Source organism: Channa argus, chromosome 19 (genome assembly GCF_033026475.1).
Source record: "Channa argus isolate prfri chromosome 19, Channa argus male v1.0, whole genome shotgun sequence".
NCBI classification, from domain to species: domain Eukaryota; kingdom Metazoa; phylum Chordata; class Actinopteri; order Anabantiformes; family Channidae; genus Channa; species Channa argus.
The window spans coordinates 2,838,844-2,866,026 of NC_090215.1; the positions used below are offsets into that span (position 1 = coordinate 2,838,844).

At 39.9% G+C, this 27,183-nt stretch overlaps 1 protein-coding gene across 4 annotated transcripts in view; it reads left to right on the top strand.

Annotated features, from left to right (window-relative positions):
- ntng1a (netrin g1a) overlaps positions 1 to 27,183 on the top strand; it is a 114,485-nt gene that overhangs the window by 36,340 nt on the left and 50,962 nt on the right. For all 4 annotated transcript variants that reach the window (XM_067486828.1, XM_067486830.1, XM_067486829.1 and 1 more), the window contains exon 3: positions 15,571 to 16,214. In XM_067486828.1, the coding sequence (XP_067342929.1) occupies positions 15,571 to 16,214 (644 nt within the window). The remainder of the gene's footprint in view (positions 1 to 15,570; positions 16,215 to 27,183) is intronic.

Here is a 27,183-nt window from a genome sequence, read left to right on the forward strand (position 1 = left end):
AAACAGAAACCTGTTGACCTTTACCCTCATGGAGACTTTTATTTTTCCTACCTGCAGATGTTAACCAGCTCTCCATGTTCTATCGATTTCTTTAGGAAATAACAGGATTTAGGAAGAAAATAAATCCTTTGCCAGTGACGCTAAGCTAAAGACAAACTGATTCAGTGGGTGTAAATATATAACATATATTAAATACAGCATACAAACACCTATATTTATACAGGAGAGAAATGCTGGTTCAGCTTCTTTGTCTGATGGAAAATTGGGATTCAACTGTTAGTCGACCAAAGCGTAGACCTGACAAATCAAGTTCAACTAAGAAAACTTCTAGTTGGGCACAGCTCTAGTGTTATATGTGAACTTTTAATGCTTCTCCCAGGTGAAACAATCTTCCTTCCTACAGTCAGTAAGACATTTCAAGCCTTTAATATTTCTGCAATAAAGTAGGCGTGTGTGTGTTCTATGCTTCTGCTCTACATATTCTATATTGCTATTACATCGATTTTTCTTCCAAGTCTGGACTGTCATTTACGTGTTCAGTATGTGGTCCACAAATGCTCAGGGGGTCTTCAGCTGAGGACCCTGGTCTATGTAATATTCTCTCACCAAACCATTTTTAAATTATTTCATTCACATGAAACACAGATAAATCCTCTGTATCTCTTATGTACGACTGTACTGTGTGTGACGAATTCCAGCAAACACCGGAAGTCAATATCATGTCCATTTGTCCAGGTCCCTATTTCTAGTTTCTTATGACATACAGTCACATGAGTCGGTTCAGGCTGTTTGAACTCTCTGCGTAGACGTCTTTTGGACGTTCATTGACGCATAAGAAAAGGCAACACCAGGATGTCTCTCTGGGACTGTTCTGGAGGTCAAAGCTCCAAATTTGTGTCCCTGACTTTAAACAGACAATAGATGTTCAAAGTTCGTATTGTGTCTATGCAGACAACAATTAATCCAAAGACAACCAGAATGGGTTCAATTACTGGAGGTCTGTAAGAAAAATATTTAATTGGTTGTTGTGTTTCGAAAACAGTATATATAATGGTTAATGTTCTGAACTTATATAGAGCTTTTCTACCTATTGGCACTGAAAGAGCTTTACACTGCTTCTTATTCACCCATTCACACACACAGTCACACACACACTCATACACCGATGGGGGAGCTGCTATGCAGCTGAATGTCTGATGTCCAAAATGAATGTTAGGACGACTTCAGGGTGTTAAATTGAGCCAAACCTTGGTACCGGCACATTAATCTGCAGAATTATCAGCTAATTGTTATTTGAATTAAGCTGCAAACCTCCCTAAGACTTTGCAGTGTAAGGTGAAATCTCACTGTAGCTGCACAAATTCGGTGTTGATAGCGCATATTTCTCCAGAAGTTCATAAATAGTCCAGCACCAAAATAGGACATGGGAACCTGCAGTCAGCACTGTCCCCTTTCATGATACAAAAACCTACTTCTAATACCTCTGCATACCAGAAAAGATATATCCAGGGTAAAGTACTTTATTCCGTGTCCCAGATCACACTTCACACTGTAAGACAACAGTTTAGCAGATGCTGTTCATATGAAAAGCTGGAGAAAAAGCTGGGGATGATGGCACATTCCCAGGACAGCTAACTTTAGAAAGGAGATCCTAGAATGTGGTAATTTCTACTCTTCTGTTTTTTTTTTTTTTTCTACTTTGAGCTGTGAATCAGTGAACACCTGAATGATGTTCATCACACAGTTTCCCCAGAGTCACGATCTATAAAAACAAACTCACTTCAATAAGTCTTTCAGATTTTCTTCTAGCATTAGTCAGGAGAGCAGACTCGTCTGATATGTACCAATCAGCTCTAAGTTAACACGACTCCCCATCTGTACGACTGTCAATCTGAGCAGCTTCTCATTAGCGGAGAAGCTGCTTATACGAAACAACAAAATGACATGTTCACTTGTGCTGGAGATGAAAATACTCTTATAGTTTCTATAAACTACAATATGGAGTCTTTACTAAAACACAATAGTAAGATGGCATTGAGGCTTTTTCTGTAACATTTGTTTTTTGAAATTATCACCTGATCATTACCATTGTCACCTGACATACACTAATTTCAGATCAGAGCACTTCTTAAAATTTAAATCTGAACATACTAATCGCACACACACACACACACACACACACACACACACACACACACTGCTGCAATCAAAAAAGCTGATTAATGAATGATTTGATTTTAAGTGTCAAATGTGGTGCAGTAGAAGAAATGCTTAGCATGAACTTTAGCATGATGCAAATATTCCACACTGTAAACCAACACGGAGCTTCTCTCTTTGTCTGCACAATCTGCAATATTTATTTATTATTTAACATGGGCCAATCGGCGTCTGAGGTCTTTTTTTTATTTTTTCTTATTTTGGCTTCTTCCTATTTTATACCCAATCTCTGGCTCTTAAAATCACACCAATGATTGTGTTTTCCACTTAAAATATTAACCAAAACCCCTTTGCAGGTGAGGTTCATAGACAAAAGATTTTTTATGATCGGATTTATTTATATGCACCGTTCAACATTTTAAGTGTTGATATTTCAGCATGGTTAGTTATGAGTGTAGCCATCCACTCCTTCTTCATCCTGCAACATAAATAAAAGCAAGCTGTTGTGTATATATTAAAAAAAACGGCAAAATGCAACAGATCATCAAGCTCAGAGCTGACTAGCCCCTCTCTTAACGTGCATCAGCAACACACACACCAAGGGCTGAGAATAAACTCCGTGTTTTCCCCACTGCATATACAGTGATGCCTTTAGCTAGAGCTTCTATCACTTTTAGTGAGAAATTGTCATCCAAAGCATTGGTTGTGCTTTTTGAAATATTGAAGGAGATTTGTGATGTTGCCTCATGTGATCACTACACTCTGCCTTCACAGCTGTTCCTGCAGTGCGTTACCCTATCGTTCTGTTTGACACTGGCCTCTTCCAGGACAGCACCAAAACCCAACTTGCCTGCATCTTTGTCGGCTCTTACTGATTCCCACATTGCATGGAGCCTGCTGGTAAAGCCTCTGATGGCTTAGAATCTGTTGGAGTGTTGGAGTTTGAACGTCGAGCTTTGGTAAATTGCAAAATATAGATTTCGAAACGATTAGTTGCTCAGCCTCAAGTACAAGGCCCATTTCCAGAAAAGCTACGACAATGTGTTAAATGTTCATAAAAACAGAATGCAATGATTTGCAAATCTTTTCTTTTTGTTTGTTTTTTTTCTGGCGATGAGAATTGTATGATCAACATCACACTGCAGAGATATTTATTTCAGCTGTTTCAGGACTGTGTGTTGCAGCCTGTGCACAGCATTCACAAGTGACCCCATTAAAGTGGGTTGCAGCCTGAAAGCAAAGTGGATCTTCAGCTTCTGGTGCTAGAAATGTACACAAGAAACTTGTGTACATTTTTGTAGGCCAGCCCCACTCAAACACACACACTGCACTGCATGGTCTCATTAATTACGATACCTTGGTTTAATTCATAACTAACACACGGCTTAATTCATCTATAATTTGGGTAGAGTGGAGTTGATTAGTGGAGTATTTCCCTCTGGCCCTGTTAAAGTGTTTTTTTCCTATTTTTGCATTTTTTTTCCTCATCTTGTGTAATGGCAGCTCATCAGGGGTTCTGAGACAATCAGCTGGTGGAGAACCCTTGACTTGCTTTTGACGGCTGTGATTAGCGAGACGGTGGATGCTTGAAGTTATTGTCATGGAATCAAGTGGATCTACTTGTGTATTAATGCAGATGGCTGCAGGCTATTGAGATCTCCCTGTTTTGTTGTTTTTATTTGATGGACTGATGCCTTTTTTACCCTGGTAGGTGGTGAAACACAGACGATCTTGGTATCAAACCTGTGCTGAGGTGCACCTTACTGTTCCTGCTGACATTAACGGAGCCTTATCATTCAAATTAAAGGATTTATGATGATATGTGATTTGTTATACCAAGGACTTTTAAAAAGATCTTCGTAACTGTAGTGATGATGGATGTCTGTGTTAAACAACACCAAGCTGAATGTATTTGGAAGAAATCATCCAAAACCTACGTTTGCTGTCTCTGTCTGCTGTGTCGAGAGACTTTCCCAGGGCTTCTAGAGACTTTTCTGGAACTCAGTCCTATGTACAAATGTCTGAACTGGAAAAGATGAGACTCAGCAGGGGTAGGTGATCTGGACTCCTAATTAAAACACACACTATCAGCAAACATTGTGGTGGGTGATTAGTTGAAAAGTCTGTTTATTTGCTCACATGGTCTGCGACTCAGAAATAGCTTCACTTATATTTTGTCTAAAATGATATTCGTCACTGGGTTCAGCTTGGGAGGTGAAGCTAAATCATTTGATAACTTGAATACAGCAAGACTTCTTTAGGAAGCAGTGTTGGCTAAATTTCATTTTTCATAGTCGACTGCTGCATGTTTATTATAGACTTATTATAGGCGTTTTTTTTTTTTTTTCATTATTTTTTATTGTGAAATTCTCAGTGGGTTAATCTCAGTGAGCTTCTTATTAAAGGTGGTGCAACAGGCCGTGCCAATAAACCCACTTTTGAACCAGAGACATTATGGGCAGAGGAGGAAACTGTTCAGTTTGTGGTTCCACATATTCTGCAGGACAGTGAATAAGACATTAAACACTTTCTTAAAGTGCATTGGTTCATCTTTTACATTATCGTTTATTTTTTCTTTGTTAATGAAAAATGTAAAACACTGTCATAGTTTTTGTTTTCACAAAATACTTTTTGTTTAGCTTTAGTTTCCTCTTCATCAAAATTAACACTTAGAAAAAAAAAAAAGAAAAAAAACACTGTTAAAAACGAATATCATTATTTATAACTTAGGTTATAAATAAAAGAATATCAGAAAAGTCAATTCTTGGCCAAGTTTAGAAATTTTTGAAAATATACAATGCTGTCAAGAACCATACTTCCAAGGCAATTCCTGTGTGTGTGTGTGTGTGTGTGTGTGTGTGTGTGTGTGTGTTTGCCCTTATTTTACTCCAGTCTTCTGTGTGACCCGCTTTAAGATGAATTTGTGTGTGTGTGTGTGTGTGTGCGCGCGCGCCGCCACTTTGCCTGTCACTGTGTTTGAGTGTCGTGATCCTGCGAGCTTGGAGAGAGGAAAAGGCCCGGGCTCTTTTTCCCAGGAGTCGTCTGCCAATCATTTTCTCAGACTCAGTGGTAAAGGAGAAAAAATGGAGGAGAGGCAAGAAGACAGCAAAAAGAATAAAAGGGAAAAGAAAGAGAAGAAAGTCTCCCTGTAGAATGACTAAATAGACCTTCGGTGATCTGACAGTGAGGCCTGGAGCTGAATCCCAACTACACTCTGCACAGTTAAATATCCACACAGGGAATGCAGAGCTTTACCACACTATTGATTTTAATCATCTCCTAAAAGCTCAGACTTTGAAAAATAAATACAATTTAGAGACCCTAAAGACAGGAGTAGAGAAAATAGAAATTCTGTGAATCCACAAGATGATTTTTTACTGCCCTGTCTCTTTCTTGTGACCCCTTTGAGATAATTATAAGGTGCTAAATGTACCCTCTGCTCCTGTTGCTGCTGAGCCAGCCACAGAAATGCTTACTAACAAAAATATATTTTGCATGCACTCAGGACGAAAGTGACTCACTTGGTAGAGTGGCCACCTACCAACCATAGAGTGGGAGGTTTGCGCCACCCGCTCTTGCTGACCACATGTCAGAGTGTCCTTGGGCAAGACACTGAACCCCCAACATCATCCCCATCCCCAGCCAGTCCCAAGCCCGGTACAAATTGGGGAGGGTTGTGTCAGGAAGGGCATCAGGTGTAAAAACTGTGTCCAATCAACGACCCTGGCGACCCTGAACCCACAGGATAAGCTGAACGGACGAAAAATAAAATCATTAATTCATTTTGCATGTACACTTGAGAGGTCTGTGGAGCCACACGCGTTCAGTGAAGTTTAAAGATTAAATATTATTGATTTATTGATTGATTAAAAAGTAAAATCAGATGGCAATTTCTGCACATTCTGCAACTTAAAAAGTTGCATCAATCAGACTGAAAGCAGTGGCATCTGTCCGCAAACTAACATCTCTTTATCGGCCTGAAGATTAAAGCAACTCTTTACAGGGGAATCAAGCATCTGTTAAACTCAGCCACTAAAGGCTAATAGTTTTCTATTCTTTAATTGGTTCGATCTGAAATTCCATTTTAGTTCATTCCACAAGTGGTTTCATTAGTGTCAGTTTAGCTTTTAATTTGTGGGCTCCTCTGTTCTGTTTGAACTGTTTAGTTCGGGCCAAGTTATGCACAAGGCATCAATAAAGCAACGCTGCATGGTTAACTAACCCTGTTATTAACACCCCAGTGCTCTTGGTTGCACTTCCAGTTTTCAGCAAGCTAAATTAATTAACACGTGCGGCTCTCAGAGTTTGGGATTTAACGATGATACCATATGGAAAATTAAAGGATCATTGTAGCAGAGACACGACTGTCTGTATCAAATTTTCAAGATTCAGATTCAGTAGTTGTTGGCACATTTCACCAAAAATGTTTTTGTCTGTCATTTCAGTGACTCAATATTTCATAACACACATTCTTTACATGCTTATTTATCATCAGTTTGCATTCCATACACTCACATGCACATGTACTTTTAACTGAATTTTGCGGGTCATTGTAATCTCTGTACACCTTGTACCTCTGATCCTAAATGATGTTGTTAACTTTTAATTTTATACATTGTTTATATATATTCATATAACTGTCATACTGCTTACAGATGTGTAAGCCACAAATACAATGTTAATGTAATCTTTAGGTAACTACGTTACCTAAACTGCTTTCCACTGCACCCACGAGGAGCCACCAGCGACCCTACCGCTGAAAGATGACTGCTCTAAGGCCTGAGCCAAAAACTTACACCAATATCTTCATTTGGCATCAGCTGAGGTCTATGAATCGTCTTTACATTATCAAAGTGATGACTAAAGGACCTATAGGTAGAATTGGAACGGCAAGGCCAATTCACTTGTTTCAGCTAACGATACCTGAAACGTTTACCCTTGGCTACGGTTCGAATGTTCTTTTGTGTTTTAGGGTTTTTATCTCCACTGGCAAATGATCTACTAATTTGTACAGTAGCCTTATTGCCGCAGGCTTGTGAAGGTTTGTATCCATAGGGAAGAAGCTGGGGCAGCTTCCTGTACCGAGCTTAGCTTCTTTTCTTGGCCAAGGTGACAGTGATCCATGTCCCTCTGGAGGACTTCTCTACAGGATATGTAGTGTTATTATACCATTAAAAATACCAGTGGATGGAGAGACAGCAATGGCGGATGGAGTGTCAGGGAGAGTGTGATATACTGTAACCTTTGCTTCATGATGTCAACTCCCGAGGGATTTGTCTACTCAAAGATAAGGGCTGATCATGGCTACAGGCTAGGATTGTTTTCAAGTCCTAATGTAGAGTGAAAAACTCCAAAGTCCTCATGTTATCTGACAGGACAGTTTGATTGAGAGGTGTTCCATTGCAGCAGCCAGCAGATCGATTATGCCCTGGTGTAATGGTGCACAGCACAAATGTCATTTTAATAAAAGATGAATGGCACTTGTCTTGAAAATGGTGGAAAATAACTGTGATCAAATCCTGGTTTGTTTGGGGCGACTGAAATAGCCATTAGAAATTGTGCTTTTATTTTAAACTGTTAAAGTTTTAGATTTTTCTTTAATCTAACAGGCATATTGTTCGGGACCAGATCCAGAGACTCAAACAAAAACTACTTTTTAACTTTTCTTTTAAATGGAAGTTACTCATGAATTACTAATGTTGAATTACTCCGTTTGTCTGTTTGCATTTTAATCTATGATCCTCACTATTATTTAGCTGTGGGATCGCTACTTGGGAACACTGTCTATATCACTGCTTCCCAAGTATAAGCAGTTGTACGATACCCCAAAGGCTACTTCTGCAGTTTGTAGGGGAGGAAATATTCTAACATAGTATTACAAACCTGGAAAAAACTAAATTACACCTAAAAATCGAAATATCCACATACACACAAAACTAAATACAAACGTGTGACTGGGAGTTTGAAAAGCAAATAATTAAAGAGCATATTAATAAAAAACAAATGCATAAAATGTAAAATCTTGAAGAACAATAAACAGTTAAAATGGTTAACTAAAGGTAACATTTGCAGGAGATTAAAAAAAAAAAACTGCCATTGCATTATACATTAGCATTAATCTGTCAACTTAACTGCCCGTATTAAAGACACACTCTGAGCCATCAACCAACGGCTGGCTGGAGCCGTTGATGTGTGTACTCGCCTCACTTTCACAAATATACTATCTCTTAAGCAGGGGGCATCATCCTCCAACCATTTTGCAGTTGCACCCTGTGGGTCTTGCTCTGCCGTGTAGAAGATAATGGAATATAAAATTGTTTTATATCCCCTGAATGTGCAGAGGCTTCCCCTGCTATTGTTTTAGAGCTCATAAATCTTCGAAATCAATGCCACTGATTGCGGTGAACGCAACACGAGGACATTTACACATCTTCTCGCCTCATAACCCTCTCTAGTGCCGAATAAGCAGCCCACAGTGTAGTGCTCAAGGTGGTTGAACAGTGCATCTCACTGCCTTGGATCATAGATTACACATTACATTTGCTAAAATTCTGCAACCGAGTATATAGTTTTTCATGTGTTGGACTTTTAGCTGTCAGTTCACACCCCAAAACACACGCAGAGAAACAGGTATAATGATGACAAGCGATAGTATAAGGAAAGAATATTAGCATAATCTCCTCTTAGTGGAGGTTTTTTACTTGCTCAGTGCCAAAACATGTCAGACAGGACCGTGGATGGTTCGTCTCCCTGAAATGCACGGCCACCAGGCAACGCATGGTTCTGGTTTCTAATATTGCTTCTGTGAAATGCGTTCTATGAGCATCTGATCAGATAAATTGGAACAGAATCTGATACCCTTCAGTTATTGTGGTTAAAATTAGTGCACTTTTCTGTAAAATTACACCGAGTGCATGAACCACAACAGTAATTGCTTGGTGCGGATGTCAGCGAAGGTTTGGTCATTTTTTCGGCAGGCGGAAGAGAAGTTACCAGAATCTGTTGGTGGCATTGTGGAGCTTAAAGGGGCGTTGGTGGTTAATTAGAACCGTTACCCCTCCTTCAGGAGGTTTTTTTGAATGGCCTCGTACAGTTCGTGGTGTGCAAAAACCTCGCTTTTTCTTTAATTTTCTAATTTCACCATCAACAGCCTTGTATATTCCTTAGTCTGTTTGTTATCAGATATTCGGATCACGTCCTCTGGTTTAAGCAGTTTGTAATTTAAAAAGTTCTTTGTCAAACTGCTGTATTAAAATCCATGAAAATATATGCTAAACCATGCTTCTTCACAGCCAGAATGTAGTGTGTGTGTGTGTGTGTGTGTGTGTGTTTGTGTGTGTGTGTGTGTGTGTGTGTGTGGGTGTGCCACCTGAGGTCCCCTGTCTCCTTGTTGACCATGGTCCAGGCCAGTCGACCTCTGGTCGACCCTGAGCCATTTGAAAATATGATTGTAATCCTTGTGAGGATTTGGCCTGGGTGTCTATTACAAATGTAATCTGTCACACTGGCATCCAATATTCATTCCACGTCCAGGTTAAGCCCCTCTGTCTGTCTGCTCCACCCATCACTGTGGGAGAGAGAGAGGGGATCCGGTAAAGGTGCTGGCATGACTGAAGAGAGAGAGAGAGGTTTGAAATTGAGAGAGCACTGCTTCAATCAAGCCCCTGGGTCGGGGTGAAGAAATCTATCGAGGAACACAAGGTCTCATTAATGCAGCAGGGATAGCTTTAACCCCCACCCCCATCTTGCGTGCACACACACAATAACACACACACACACATATCCACCTTGCAAAGGAAAGAGAGGTGAAACATAGAAGTGCAATGGTTACCTGTAAAAAATGACATTATGCCTTTCTGGGCAGATGTTGGGAGAGAAAATTAGAAAATGTAGACCGTTATTGCTAAAATCTGTCTTTTTTTTTTTGCTCCCTTACTGTTTTGTGCCATCAAACATTATCCTTTTGTGAAGTACAGTAATACAGCTGTGATCCTGTCTGTCACATGTAGTGTTGGCTCAACTCGTTTTATTTAAATCCAATTTAAATTGACAGTGAATGAGGCTTATGATCCGTAATCTTGATACATTAGTGCATTTTTTTTTTTGCAAACTATGGGATTTAAAATAAAAAAATAAACTCCCTTGAATTCAGCAAAGGAAGTTTGACAGTGGCAGTTCAAATAGTTCATGATACTGAAATGGTCAGGTGTCCTTAGGACTTCTTAGGCTCTGGTATCAAAAGGTATTTAGGGATAAACTCTACTCAGTCTCCGTCTCTCATGTTACGTGTGTGTTATGGTTGTATTGCCCCTCATTGTGGGGGTACCCCTGTCCGTCAAAGTGACCAAAACAAAATCTCACCTGTCAAACCACCTCAGGGGAAACATTTAAAAGAGAATTTTTTTTTTTTATCCTTTCGTTACGACTGCAAATGAAGAGTTATTCTTGTTGAGGTCTGATATGTGTTTCATTCACTTTGTCTGCAGCAGAAACTGATGCTGTTAGCAGATATGCATCACAGTAATATTGTACTATTTTTATGTATGTTTTTAGAAGCTTTGAAGTATGATTGTCACGCCAGTTACATTGAAATGGGGCAAAACTGGCAAACTTATTTTTTAAATGTAACTTTTGATTAAATTATTTACAGATGAAAATATATGATATGATGGTAGTAGTACTAATATTTGTTTGAGCCTCAACCTTCTAACCGGTCAGAGAATTATTTCAGCTTATATGGTTTAGAGTTTAATGCTGAAGTGCTGAACAGAGCAACTGTAGCAGGACGGAGCAGGGTGAACGAGGGCTGGATGGAGGAGAGTCACAGTGCAGTGCTGGTTCCATAGTGTAGCTTTAAAAATCAAATGATAATGTCATTACATTACATCATAGGTTACTGTTGATACCTATTGTTGAACGCTATAAATTCTAGATCGTCCTTGGTGCCAGCGCTAGTATTCAAATCTTAATATGAGTGTTGGTTTAAGAAATGTGCAAACAGCCCTGCTACAATAGCAATGAAATAGCTAGAAGTAGTTTTGTTTAAACAAATATTATAAGTTTTCAATTCAATAAGGTCCAGTCACGTTTGTATCGGATTAGCACCATTTCTGTGCACACTGAACACTTATGAAGTGAAATGTGCACAGAAATAAAGAGCAGGCTGGTTTGATTGGTGGAATCCCATCTATCTAAATGGCTTGTCGACACTTAAGAAATTTATATTGCCCCAAGTCCCATCTTCCATCAGCAGTTACACTGTGGTCGGACAGAGGCTGTCAGCCGCCACAGTCATATCTCATTCTAAAACCAGACGGAGGCAAGTGATCAGCAACTTATTTGCTCTGTACTTCTTTTGTATATTCACTGTATATCTACCTGTATATGTTTTTGTGACCCATGTGAGAAAATCGGAAAAATGAGGTGCAGTAATTGTTATTACATATTTAGGTTAATTAATAAATGATGATGTTAGAAGTCACAATAAACTGAAAAGAACATTGTAGCGGCTAAAGTTCAGGTGCCTGTTTCTATTTCATTTTAAGCAGAAAGAAGAACATGTTCTCCTTAGACATGTATTTCTTTAAAATATTGATTATTGCTCATCGACATTTTGCATTTGCAGAGACTAAATCAAAGATCTCAAAACTGCAAAGTGCTTTCATTTACTGGTGTTCTGGAGCCTGAAACAAGTGAATTATCATATCTGTAACTTGTCTAAAAGCCTTGGCCGACATAGCAAGAAATAAACACTTACTGACCTAAACGGGACAAACAGTGTCAGTCTCACATTCAAGTGCAGCTGGATAAAATTTGTCAAATTCATTACGCTCTATGTTGTTGCATTGTTGATTTTCATTCCTCCAGCCAGTTGGTGAAATTAGCCTGAACAGTTTGACAATAAAGGGGAAACGCCAAAGGAATTTAGATCAGATTCCCGATGATTTGTGAAATCCACCCACAGACACATATGTGCTGGTACCCATGAACACCACACACACACACACACACACACACACTCGATCCCAATGCATCATATGCTAATAATTGGATTAAGCCCATGTGTTTTGGGTGGGACAACAGCATCTCTATTAGTGCTAATTTAGCGTGACCTCTCTGCCCCAGCAACCTCAGCTGCTGGCTTTGTAATCTGGCTACCGCAGCCTCCCCCCCCCCCCCCCCCCCCCACCTTCCTAGCCACTTATCATCACACTGGGATTAATAGAAACATCTTTTGTAATTACAGAAATGTTGCTGTGCTGGATGCTGTCAATTATTTAATGTGTGCCAAACCATTAATCGGCCAACGGAGGCCTGAGAGGTGCCCTACAGTAAAACACAGAACTCTCCGCCATTGATTTTCGCGAGGCCGTGCACTCAGCATTTTATCTCCTTTCTCTTCTCCGCTCTGACCACTGATGTTATTGATCTTCATACGTAAAGGCAGTATTTTGTCATTAGGCGAGAGGCAGAGGAGACAGTAATGAAAGCATTTTAACCTGTGTGCTCGGGGAGAGCTGGACGACTGGCCAAGGTTGCCAGGTGCTAGACGCAGCAGATTTTCAGCTGCTCTGCCACAGAAATCGATAGGGATACATCTTTGTCTGATTACAGAGATGTGCTGGTGAGGATAGACGTGTTTGTGTGTGTGTGTGTGTTACTGTAATAGCTGATCACTGGATCTGCCTGATTCAAATGCAAAGTTGCAAAAGGTTCAACCTCAGCCATGATAACAGTCTTACTCCTAATGCTGACCGCCTGACTTTCTGGAGCAGTCTGCATTCATGAGCTGCATTTAGTCACATTTACTGTACAATTCTACTTGTACGTGAGTATTTTCACTTTCTACTACTTTATACTTCACTTCATGCCTGAGTACAATTTAGTCTTTTACTCCTTCTTTGTACAATTGCCTAACAGCTACTTATTTTGCAGAATATTTTAGACCTACAGCATTAACATATTATCATCAATAATAAATTGTTAGAAATTAACATGTCCAACAGTATGACAGCAAAACACTGCTTACATATTCATGGATCAGTAATAATCCAACTATAACTGGATAATATAATTATAATTTTAAAAAAAACATGTCATTCTATTAATTTTACTTTTACTTTTGTTTTTTTTGAAGCATCAGTATATGACTTTTACATTTTTATATGTTTCATAACTTATCTTAATGTGGTGAGGTCAAAGACTCCTTCTTTCTAAAACATTAACAAAAACATAACAAAATCAACTAAGTTTTTCTTTTTAACTTAATGTAAAATTGAAGTTTTACCTGAATTTATTAAACTTAGAATGTCTGGTTCAAATTTTCAAAGGACTTTACAACGTCAACATGAATTGTTGGAAATAAGTTGCATATCCTCTCTTTGACTGTAGTTTGAAGAAAACATGATAGAAAACCTGTGTCTAATAATATAGGATTTAATATATATATATATATCAAAGTAGTAGAAGTATAATTGTAAACATGTTAAAGCTTGGCGTTAAATTTAATCCCAATCCACTACCTCAGATGTTGTTCTTCTACAGTTCACTTTCAACAGCTGCAGCTTTAAGACCCTTATGAAAAATGAGAAACTGATGATTTACAACCATCCATACAAGAGTCCACTTAACTCAATAAGTTTTACATTTTCAGAACTCAGGACTTACTATTAACCTAAGATCGTCTATTCCTAATCTTATGCTAACGCTACCTTAAGTTGCATGTTGTAGTTTTAAGTAAATTTTCCCAGGAATTTTAATTGAATTGAGTGGATTTGATTTGTAATGTAATATCTTTGAATGCAGTAATTTCAAAAGTTATGAGTACTATTTATCAGTTAGTATAAAGTAAAGGAAAAAAAAGGAAAAAAGGAATATTGTGTAACTGAATTCAACACAAAATGTAGTTTATATTTAAATTTCCACATTTAAACCATTTGTAAACACATTAGGCTATAATTTCAACAAATGTATATATTAATGTTACAGTTTATGTTATAGTTTTTCAGACAGTGTGACACAGTAGAGAAATTAATTACAATAATTAACTGGGCCCAAAAAGAAACATGTTTTCTCCATCTCCATCACTGAACAGCACTTCTAGGTTTCCCTCTATGAATTCTCGTTTACAACAAACCACAGCAACACAGTCAGTCCTCCTGTATGCCAAGTGGGTTTTTTAGAGACCCTCCACACCCACTAAGCAGGCATAACTGTCACCTGTGAGTTATTACACATCTGTCCGTGGCTCCGCGGTGCACCAGATGCTGCAGTTAATGGCACACCTAACCCCCCACCACCACGGTCCACTAAAACCCAAGTGGAATTTTCCACTGCCTTTCTTCCTCCTCCGTCCCCCTCGCCCCAGCCACCACTGACCAGTGCTGGGAGAAGCCTGCAGGGGATGGTCCAGACAGGATATTAATGGGGCCCGCCAACAGTCAGAAGGCCTGACAGTGCCTGGTTTCATTGTCACCTTGCCTTGGAGGACGAGGGAAAAACTTGCAAAGCTTATTAGCTGAATGGAGCTGTTTCTCCCTTTAACTTATGCGATCTCTGCCTCACTGCTTCATTAGGCTGTCTTACATCAGAGGCCTGCTCCTGTCCCTGTTTCCTCACCACTACTTCTCCTTACACACACACACACACATGCGTGCACACACACACACACACACACACAGACAGGGTGACATCTCCCACCTAATCAAGTAGTGGATTATCTTGTCCTGATAAATTGGAGCTTGTAGCACTGGAACGGTCCTCTTGGAGGAGTGCCTCCTCCCCCCTGACAGCTAGATCAAGCCTCCAGGGAGCAAAGAGTGAACATTGCCTGGTAATGATTTGTGGTAAATCGGACAAATGTTTTTAGCGAGACCTCTTACATGCAAGAGGCTGGATAGATTTCAGTTTTAAAATCCTATTCAGATCATTAGGTAGGTTTACAAATAGATTTTGAATTTGTTTTTTTATGCCTTTTGACCATTTAGAGTACACCATGGGGGAATAATACACACTAGATTACAACATTTGTGAGAAAGAAATTAAATTTTAGATAATTAGAAATTAAGTCTCTATTATTGGTTTGGGCATGAGATGATATGAAATAGAAATACTGCATAGTTAACAGAGGTGGTAACTCCTACAAGATACGATAGCTAATGTAAAATTATTTTATTCATATTTAATGAACACTACACACATAACATTGTAGATGCACATGATGACCTCATTTGAGAATCTGATTCCTAAGCTCTGCAGAAAAAGGTAACACATAAAATAGAGAGCTGGAGAAAGGGAAAGCCTGCCATTCTTAAACCGAGTTCCCTTAATGATCAACTCTGAAAATGATTAGATTTTTTTCTTGTTGCTGGCCATGACTAACTCTTTTGTTTCTTTGCACTCCCTCTATTGCAGGAGAACCCGTACATGTGTAATAATGAATGTGATGCCACCACTGAGGAACTTGCCCACCCTCCAGAGCTCATGTTCGACAACGAGGGCCGTAACCCCAGCACCTTCTGGCAGTCCACATCCTGGAAGAAGTACCCAAAGGCCCTTCTGGTCAACATCACTTTGTCTTGGAACAAGACCATTGAGCTGACTGATGACATTGTGCTCACCTTTGAGTCAGGCCGGCCCGAACAGATGGTCCTAGAAAAGTCTCTGGATTATGGACGAACCTGGCAGCCATATCAGTTCTATGCCACTGACTGCCTGGATGCCTTCACCATGGAGCCCAAGACGGTGCAGGATCTGACCCAGCATACCCTGCTGGACATCATCTGCACTGAGGAGTACTCACGAGGTTACGTGTGGAAGTATGACAAAACTGTACGGTTTGAGATCAAGGACCGTTTTGCTCTGTTTGCTGGGCCCCGGCTCCACAACATGGCCTCACTGTACGGCCAACTCGACACGACCAAGAAGCTGAGGGACTTCTTTACCATCACAGATCTGAGAATCCGGCTGCTCCGGCCTGCCACTGGGGCTACTATGGTGGATGAGAACAACCTGTCCAGATACTTCTATGCCATTTCTGACATCAAAGTGCAGGGCAGGTAAGACCTAAATTTTTCATAGCTTCGCCTCTAAGTTAAGCGGGCAATAGCCCCAGAAGTCCCAGGTGTGCATGTGACTGGGTTTGGATAATGCAATTAATGCGAATTTGAAAGAGAATTTGCATCTTTTAATCAATTAAAAGGGGTTATTAAGGGCCCCAACAGGCAAATTTCTGCCCTTGGATGCCCTCAGATTAACCCAGCCATGTCTAAACTAATTCCCCGAAGCATTAATGCTTCTAAACGTAATGGTAATTCCATGGGCCGATACCTCAGTGGTTTTGCTGTGGTTTCATTGCAATGACAGCACACCTATCTGGGAGTAGAGAAAAATGCTTTTTCCGTTACCATTCCTTCCAATTAGGCAGTGGATCTATAATGATGTGCAGAGTTCGCCAGTTGTCAGCATGTCTTAATTAACCGAGCCGCTTACGGCTTGCTGAAGCACTTTATTTTAGAAGCCACATTCACCCGGCTGTCTATTAGCCCATGGAAGGCACTAGAGGTAGCATTTCAGCCGTCAGGTTGCACGTTGTAATTAGTGTTTGATTTATAGAGTCCGCAGAGGGTCATATAACATGAAAACAAGTTGCCATTATACTGTTAGCGGAAAGACCGACAAAAGCTTCGGCCGCTTCCTGATGCTACTACAGGAGTCGCTGGGGCATAGATTTGAGTGGATCTGGTTTTACAATGTGTGGTTTTTCAATTAAACAGAAGCGAATGTGGTCGAGAGTAGCGAAGGGATGAAGATTTAATTACACATGTTTTGCTCTTCACACACGAGAGAACATCAGAACCATTCAAGGATATGGGTGGAAGTGTTGAAGTCAGGCTGCCAGACTGTGGCTCACAACAGTGTTTGTGTGCGTTGACTCTCTCGGCCTCAAGATAGACTTAGGAAGTGGACTACAAATAGAAACAGCAGCAGCACCCTCAAAGCAGACATCCGTTACTCCAACCAGTGTAGCTGTGTGGAAACATAATCATTTTCTCAGCTGATGAAGAGGGTCATCATCAGCTGTCATTGTACAACATTCCCTAATACGTACTGTAGTGGCGGCATTAAAGAATAGAATACAATGTCTTTACTGTCACTGTACGAAGAACAGCACAAAAAAATTGAAATGCAATTCAGGTGCCAAAACAAACTAAGAATAATTAATATATTAATAATTAAAGTTAATTAATTAAACCTAAGAAAAGTAAAAACACAGTGTGGATTTCACTTATTTATAGTGTCAGATGCCTTCAAGCCACTAAATGAATCTCTAATTTGTTGATTTCTTCAATATGCCATTAAAATGGAGTACAGCACATTGCTCTTGCACTATAAATGGCCAGGTACCCTTGAGCACAACGGGCCATGATTATGAATCCCTCGCTCAGAAATTGAATTTTTGACTTTTCTTGTGATTGAGAAGGTCATTCAGCAAAAATAACTAGAGGGAATATCCTAACACAAAAGAGGCCGTTGAAATGAGGGGGGGCTGTCACAAGCACAGATTATTTATTCTATCTGACTAATCATGACCGAACTCACATATCCCTGTGGGGCTGTAGAGCTGAGCAATGGCTGTGCGCCACCATCGGGCCGTTTACCAGCCCGCTGCTTTTAGAGTGACGCTTGCCTGAGTAATGTTCCCCACTGTTTACCAAAGGTAACACACAGTTCAGCCATAATGAGACACATTCTGCACAGAGAGGCATCACTCTCCTTTCCACCCCTCCCACAGTGAATCAGTGCTCAGCAACGATTTCCGGGTGTCGTGTACGAGACGCCAGCTCCTTAACCCCTGGAATACAGTCCTTTGAGACTTGGCGGGAGTGTTTTTTGCAGGGGCAGTGAGGTTGGCATATTTCACTGCGCTGGACTCAGCTGCCATCAGCCTAGATCAGGAGTGAGGGCGTGGGGAGGGGAAATACAGTAGGAGAGCTCGCCGATTGTCTGCCCTTGCCACAACAGTGTGAGAAACAAAGAAAATAAACCTTAGCTCTTCTTCTTCTCCAAAGTAGGTCAACCTCGAAAAGATAGCGAGGGGAAGGGGAAGAAGCAGCACTTTGCAGACAGTTCTGCCTCTGCTCATGTAGCTAAAGTTTTCCCTGGAAAGCCCGAAGAGCCATGCATGACCATGCTATTGTGGATGATTACAAGAGAGGAGCAGACCAGAGGCGCGGAGGGGGAACGGAATCGATCCAATGAATTACAAATCAAACCAAGCGTGGAGCGGCGAGAGAACAGGAGCAATGCACACCTCCCAGTGACTTAAATGAATTTGACACCCTCATTGTTTCAATGCATTAGCAGTGCTGAACAGGAGAGTTGCACAGAGAGTTGGAAGGATTGTATCTACTGTATGACTTTGGCAATAATTGCTTGGCCTCTCTTTTGTCATGTGTCTTAATGTGACTACATTCAATTATTTCACCAACTGCATCTCCCCCCTCCCCCCTTATGTGTGATCAATATAGTGTCATAAAAGCTGGAGGAGATTCAGACCACTGGATCTCTTTCTCTTTCTCTGTTTTGCACTCTGTCCCCCCGTCCCGTCTTGCACGGTTTCAGCATTGTCTCTGAAGGGGCTCTGGGCCATTGCCTTGAATTAAATATGAAGCCCCATTCCATTCCTTTGCCACTATTTAAGGTGTAAACACCAACCACATACTTGTGGAATAACGCTACGCACCACAAATTCACCTAATAGCAAGAATTTCTCATGGTATTTATTAATTGCCTAAATCCACCAAAATGTTCCTTTTATTGGCTAAAGTTTCAAATGACCTCCTAAGCCTTGCAGCGGGTTTTTTCGTGGGTTATTAGTTTTAGACCTCCTTCCCACCGTTTAAGTGAGCAGAAGATAGAGAAAGGACGGTTTGTTTCACCAGTTCACCTTTGCTGCAGTGGGAGCTGTGATTCAGTTTCCAGAGCACATACAGTACGTGTGTTGGGCACTATCAGGTCTGAAGCAACCTCACAGGTTCACAACCACTTTGACTGCAGGGTAGACATGAATTTTGAATAGACCAACCTTTATTTCTGCTCTAGAGTTCCCTCGGATTATGGAAAGAGTCCTAAGCAGTGACAATGAAACTGAGACTGTCTTGTAAAATGTGAGGCCTCAGTGCAAATAACACTGTCACCTACTATTTAGACACAGAATCATTATATTTTAAATAACAGTTCTGATGTCTGAGAGAATATGAACAAAAAAATCCATACTGTATATGTATGTTAAGGGTGGAGGACTTGGGGACATTGGGGTTAGTGTGGGGATTCAGCAACATCGCTGTGGCTGATTTGCTCTCTAGTTGGAATTTTCACCAGGTCTGTTTACGGGCGATGTCAAATACAGTATAACTTCATGTCAAATGTTTCGCTACTTATCCAAGCAGCTTCTTCACTCAGCTTCTTCACTTCAGATCTCTTATCACATTTATCTTCTTTAAAATCATGGAAATGTTTACTACACACATTAACAACTTGGCCAAGTGGAAAACCAGCCTGTTTAAGACCAGCATGTTGCTCGATAAAAAAAAAAATTCATTGATTGATAAATTGATGTGTATTTTTATATATAAGCTTTATACAGCAGATTTCTCTCTTTAGAGAAACTGAGTAGGTTTGGTTTAGGCTAAAGATTAAAAGTGTGAAAAGGATGCATACTGCCAACTACAAATGTTGGCAGAGGAGTTGCATTGTGGGTAATGTAGGTATCATGTTTTGACAAGACAGAAGGCTGCGTGCGGAAAAAATAATACATCTGTGGTTCTGCTGCCTTAACTGGGTTTGATCAGAGGTGCTGGCAGCCAAAAACCGGGAACCATTACAGAGACACTGGTTTCCAAAGCCCTAAAAGTGAGGCTGGTCCTTCAAACCAGTCGGAGAATTTCAGTTCTTTCTGCTTGACAGGCGGTTTGTATATATTCTCCTTTTATTATACAGGGCAGAGTGTGGCAGAGCACATCAGAGCATGGAGAGGGAGGCTTTCCAGAGCTGATTGATTTGGAGTTTCATGCTAATGTAGCTTCATTCACATTTGCCTAATTGTATGTTTTGCAGTGAGAGCACATACTGTTAGTGTTGTGTTTAATGCATTACGGCACTGGACTAACACTGGGAATAAATTAGCCAACTAACCAAAGCCGTGATTCTACTCTTTATGTGTTTTGGATTAAGTCCATGCTTGTGCAAATCACTAATATCCAAAACTGTGATGAAGGGATGCTTCTTATCTGAGGCATAGAAAAATATACCATCTGTTAGAGATTAGACAGTTTGGCCCTCTCCCAGTGCACGGGTCATGCTTTTGGTGCATTCTAATTGCAGTGAAGTTCAGTGCATGTGCGCTTTGGATACAGCTGTTTCAACTACAGATCAGCAATTTGGTGAGCGATGGCTCTATCGGATCTCCCCCTAAGGGAGGAACAAACAAGAAGTCGATCTGCCTTTTTCTCTCTCCCTCCCTGTTCCTCCACAGTGCTTGGCTTGCTCTTAGCCCGGCCTGTAGTCGACAGATAATCTATTTGTGCTAATTTCATGTTTCTTGCTGCCCTCTTCCCTCTCGAATACGTCATTCCACTTGTCCACCCCTGTTAAGTCTTGCTTTCTCTGTACCACGTTCAGTCACCTTTCCCTGTGCTCCACATTTTAGCCTTTTTTAATCAGTAGTGATTGTGGTGAAGAAAGCCATGTTTGTGGGACAGGCAAAGTAATTGGTCTAGATAAACTGGGCCATCTGTTAACATCCATGAGTCCATAAGTTTAGTGGCTCTAATCCAATGACCCGTAGCTTTTTTGTTAGTCTGGCAAAAACACGCTATTCATTAATAAAGGAGGTTTTCCAAAGGACATTAATTGTGAACAACAAACTTAGGTGATTTGGTTCGAAAAAATTAGTAATACCCCACTGAAATACCTATTCAGTAAAGTAAAACTGCCGTAATCAACAGTGTACTAGAATAATATCATGGCAAATGTATTTAATGGACTTAAAAGTACTTTAAGCAAAAGTCTGTTTGCAGATATAACGTCTGATAAAAGAACACATCACTGAATATGTATTACTGATGTATCCATGTATAAACTTTTGCACTTTCGGTGTCTAAATCATTTTTGGTAAAGCTAATAATGTTATAGCCATCAAAGGTAGGAAAGCATTCGACTTGTAACATTAAGCAACTTGCATGTTTTTAGGTGTCGTTCAGAAGATGATTTTATCCAAACAAGCAGTAAGTAAGTAAGTAAGTAAGAAGTAAGCAGCAGACACGAGGGACAACTTTGGGGTTCAGTGTCTTGCCCGGACACACTTGGACTTGTAACCAGGAGGACCAGGAGTCACACCACTGACCCTGTGGTTCATGGGTGTTTCCCATCTCAAATGTAGTGGAGTAGATTTCATAAATACAGTTCACAGTAAATAAAACTGTACTTAAAGGTGTACGGACAGCTAGTAGTGTGACAGAGACACTACAGTCTCTGCCATTGTCTCTGGGCGCATCAAGTAGCAATAGGTCATAAAGTATAACTAAGCCATCCAACTTACCGACTGAGCTACAGCCACCCCATCATGGCGTCCACGACCTCTTCCAAACTGTGCTACTTTATTGCCGCCTATGCATTTTTCAAGCAAATATTAGCAAACAATTCGAGGAAAATCTATTTTATTCCAAAGGTTTAGTCTGATTATGGGATCACATTAGCAGGTTGCACAGTTTTTAAAATGGTTAATTTGGCAGCCTCGGTTACACGGTTTTTTTATTTTTATTTTTTTAAAAAAAACAGAAATACACAATTATGCCTATTAAATTGTGCTTCTGCTAACGGAGCTCCCTCTAAATCCTACAAGCTGCTCCTTAAGAGCAATATTTGTGTGAGCATACTTAATTACTTTCCTCTGCGGCTCATAATACGTGTGCTACTGCACATCTATTATAAGAAATAGCTTTTTGGTTATGTGTATGTTGACTTTTGCTTCATACTATATTGTAGAAAAAAAAATCCATTGTCCATGTTTGCATTTTGTGAATGGCATAACCAGATGAAAATCACAGAGTGCCTTCTGACCTACACCTGCCTTCCCCCCTCCCTGCCCTGTTTACCCTTCCTCTCACTTCAAAGTGCGCAGAGAAATATTTCTCTTTATTTATTTCTGCTGTGCTTGAGTCGGTTCGGTTTGAAGCTCCGAGCTGCCCTCCTACGCTCGCTGAGTCCACTGGGAGTGGAAGCGTGGGTTGGTTTATCAACTGGTGAACTCCAGTTTGTAAGTGAAATCATAACTGTTCATTGAAGGTTGATGGTTGCTTGCCAAGATTTTATAGGTTTTTTTCTTTTTAGCTTTTTATTCAACTTTCAACCCCTAAATTGGTTTATAGGATAAGTGGGATAAATGAGTGGGTTTAATTCTAATATGGGGACTGAGAAGGATTAGGGCTTTGGTGGAGGTCATTGAGGGTCTCTTCTGCTTTTGTCCTGCTATAAACCTTAATTTATGTCCACATGGTACAGATCTGTATCTCCTGGCATCTATATTACTGACATTACTCACTTGGCCTCAGATGCTACCATAAGCCCAGACTGCATCTTTATTCCCTTTGTCTCTTTCTGCCTCCTTCCATGAACACCTCCATCACCTGTTGCTCCCGACTTCTGCCCAGCGCCTTTCTTCACCTCCTTTGCCTTTGATCTTCAGCCTTTGGTTCATCTCGAGCTGCCAAGTTGAGGAGCTCAAAAGAAATTTTTATCAGTCGGGGCAGGAACTTTTCACTTAGCCTGTCCACTGGAGGTGCCTCTGTGATCAGATCAGATCTTTGAAAAGTATACATCAAGTTCACCAACAGCATCTTAAAGTTTTTGAGACCAACCTCCTTCATATGATAATAAGTATTTGGATCTGTCTTCAACACAAAGCCACGTGCTTTGCTTTTCTAATTCTCATGCACTGCCTGCTTTGGCTTTCTCTTTTAAAACTATTTATAAATATAGATAAGAATATCATGCATCAAGCATTTACTACATGGGCCCGATTGGAGCTGACGGTAGCGGGTGTGTTTGTGTGTGAGGCAGGATTGATATAGAATAGTGGTAAATTATCGTAGAAGTCATCCCCTCCTCTTCAATTAACTAGATATTTCCAGCAATAGGAACTTAACCTAGCGTTACACGTGCAAACCGTCCATGTGGAAAAAAGAAAATGAGGACAGGCTGGATTTGAAGCGTGATAGGTGGAGGCAGAAAATGAAGTGCATTGTGACGGCCGCATCAGAGTGTAACACACCGTATCTACAGGCCACAGCTGCCTGTGCAGTGTCATCTGCATATGGCTGCTGGCAACATCAGGCCTACATTGGTTCTTCATGACAACAAACAAAAGGACGGCACGATTTCTGGATGGTGGCACAAAAATGTTTACTGTGGTGATGTTTCTGCTGTCAGTCGAGCCTCGGCTCAGTGGATGACACGTTAGACCAGCACTTTGGTTCAGACTGTAGACTTGCTGTTTCATGAATCAGTTGCTTAGTAAATAAAACCAGGAGCGTTTTCTGACCTTGATAACATTTTTTACCTACCTAAAATACCTAAACGTTTCAGCACACAGGACTTTGGAGTGCAACTCGGGTCTGTGGTTTAACAGTCCTGTGCTTTGTGCACCCACTATCCACCCTCATCAGCTCTTTTCCAGTCAGTTTGAGGTAATAAATGTAGACCCGTGTTGCTATAAAACATGTTGCAGAGACATAATCCATCCAGTGATTACAGTTCCTAGCAGTAGCAATGTAGTGGAATGTAGCCAAGGTTAATCCAGGGGTTCTCCAGGATACATTTAGATATCAGAACTCTTCATCTGTTGTCACCATTCGGAGCTTTATAGGTTGAGATGGCGTCTCAGCAAGACACAGATGAGTCCTGGTAGTCTTGGTGGCCTCCCTCACTAGTCTTAAGACTTATTTTCACTCCGTTTTTGAGGATGACATGCTCTATGCCAGGGGTGCTCACACTTTTTTGGCTTGTGAGCTACTTATAAAATGACCAAGTCGAAATGATCCACCTACTATAAAAATACAAAACATGTATTTATTTATGAATATATTGAGAATTCTTTATATGGACAATATGTGTTGGTGTAGCTTGCATAACTACATGAACCCATATTGCACAATACCACTCTGTACATTCTTTGTAATTACCTTACTCGGATGACTCTGAGACGAATTGGGCACCACTGCTCTAGGCAAATTTAAACTTTTCTTTTATACCTATATGATGGATTTATTAGTACTCTAAAGCATTGTCACTGACTATAAAACTGTAATAGTATCCATGTCCGGACTTCTACTTTTCACCAACATTTTCATAGAGTTGCTTCTTGAAGTGTTCCTTTAGTTTTCATGGGCTAGTTTCTGACCACGTTACTGATTCACCATTAATTGGACCTTCCAGGTGTATTTCTACTACAATGCTCTGAACACACTGCACTCAGATGGTCTCTGTTTGACTAATTAAGTGATGCTTGTAACCACTGTTGAACGCAGCACTGATGGTTTAGTTACTTTAAAGATGGTGAATACTTACACTATTTCTATTTTCTATATTTTTATGGACCTGGGTCACTTTGTTTAACAACTCCAGTCACTATGTTTTCGCTTTGACATTAAAAAAAAAATGTGTGGTTCAGTGGATGACAAGTTGTACAAACACATAACCATCATATCAGCTATTATATCGGTAGCGTCCCAATGCTGCACTGTACTGACAGAAAAGTGGGGGAAATAAAAGCATTTTGTGTTGTGAGTGTTGCTGTAGGTAGGAGAAAGCAGATATCCCTTGTATGGATGTTGATTGTGTTTTGTTCCAACAAGCAGAAACTTTATGCTCAGTGTTCAAGGGCATCTGTCTGAGGAGCACATTGTATCCGTCCTATATTTCTTTAGAAGGTGAATATGAGTGTGAGTGCTAAACTGGACTTTTAAGTCCTAGACTGTTAAACTATCCTTTTTTCCCCCCAAACAGATTCTCTTGGCTGCTTTTTAAAACCTCCTCTGTCTTTCCCCACGCCTGCCTACCCATTTCACATACGAATGGTAGGATGAAAGGAGGATGGATTTTGACCGCCTATAGTCTCTGTTTGCTGAATTGTCCTTTTTCTAAAGACAGACCAGCTTAAAGCTATTGTACTGTACTTTCACAAGGCTCAGTTTAATTTTTTTTAATATTCATAACACAAACAGCAGTGTTAGCTTTTTGTTGTTTCTTATCAACAATTGCTGCAGCTACGGCGTAGCTGCATATAGAAAGCTATGTAGGCGTAGTTTGTGTGAGGAAAAGCTTTGAGGTAAAAGAGACCATTTTTGCTTTAGAGATACAACTTTAATATTACTAATGATTTGTAAAGCAGATTGGTTTATTTTATTAAATACATTTAAATTCAAAACACATTCAATTTAGGAATGAAATAAATTATTTTAAATATAGACTATAAAAAATGTTTGTGTGTATATGTATATCTAATATTGTGAATTTTTTTTATATTTTTGGCTGTTGTTTAGCCTTGGAAACTTAAGATAGCAGCAATTAAAGTAAACTTGTACATTGTACCAACAAACCCCATTAGTTCCATTATTTCACAAAATAATCTGATTAATCTGATCAATCACAATGAAAATCCAGGAAAATTAAAAAAAATGATGAACAAGTTTTAAAATAATTGTTTATTATTTAGATTATTTCTTTATTCAGTTCAGTTGACCAAATTTCCACTGGATTGTCCTGTTTTATTTCTAAGTATTTAGAAACATACTTCCCGGCATCTATTTCATCAAGGTCCTAGATGTTTCATATAAAATTACATTATAGTTATTCAGTGTCTTTTTGTCTATGTGTCACAGGAGTCAGAAGGTTTTCTTTAATATTTTAAGCTACAACACTGAAAAACACGTTCACACACCTCCCAGCAATGTTGTTCTTAATGCCATTATTCAGAAGAATAAGTTCCTTCGGCTTTTCATAACTGCTGGGCCAAGTCAACAAGTTATAAAGTAACAGCTCAAACAATGTAATTAATGTTACTCATATTTCAGTAAATTAATTGCTGTTGCGTCGTATTTTCAAGGTTTCTTAACTGTTTCTTTTTTAAAGCGTATTGTGTGTTTACAAACCAAAAAAGTTTACAAAATGCCAGTTGCAAATAGTAGAGTTCAAAAATTCCACCAGATACACTTGTATTAATTGTACTGCAGATTTAATACATTTTGAAATTAAAAAATTTAGATGTTTCTTTGTTTTGTAGGAAGCCAGTAAATTTTGCAGTGAAGAAGCAAATCCCAGTGATTTTAACCATAAAAATTATGTCCTGGGAACAGTGTCAATGACACAGATGAGATCAGGTATAAGATTGAATCGAGTACACTGAAATTTGTCTGTACAAACAAAATCTAGCCGCATGCTGCCATGTTGCTGACACTTAGCCCACAGTAGGTGCACAAGCCAATACCTTATTCTTTATCACGGGCCAGAGGAATCGACCGAGCCCAGAGATATGAAGTGACACGAAGATTTTTATCAGCATCAACAAACAAATCCCTTTGCCATTCTGAGAGATGGGGCAGCATCCATTTTTCACTTTAGAAGCTGAAGCTTACACTTCAGCTTGATACAGTATCACTTGTTTTCCTCCTGAGTGCTGCTTTGCTGATAATGCAGATCTTATATTTTGTACATTGATTTCTCCCCCAGTGGGTTCACCATTATTAGTAGCCAGCACAGACAACAAATTGGATTTATGTCTTAGACTGGAAGACTGCACTGGAAGATGTGCCCTGCATGACCAGAGAACTCAGGCTTCACTTGGATGTATAAGGGATGTGGTGGAACCGTATCTGGTGTTTCCATAGCTAAGCCTGTGTGTGCATTTCTGAAAACATAACCTCCAGGCAAGATATATCTCAGATCTTGTTCCATAAATTCAAATCCAGT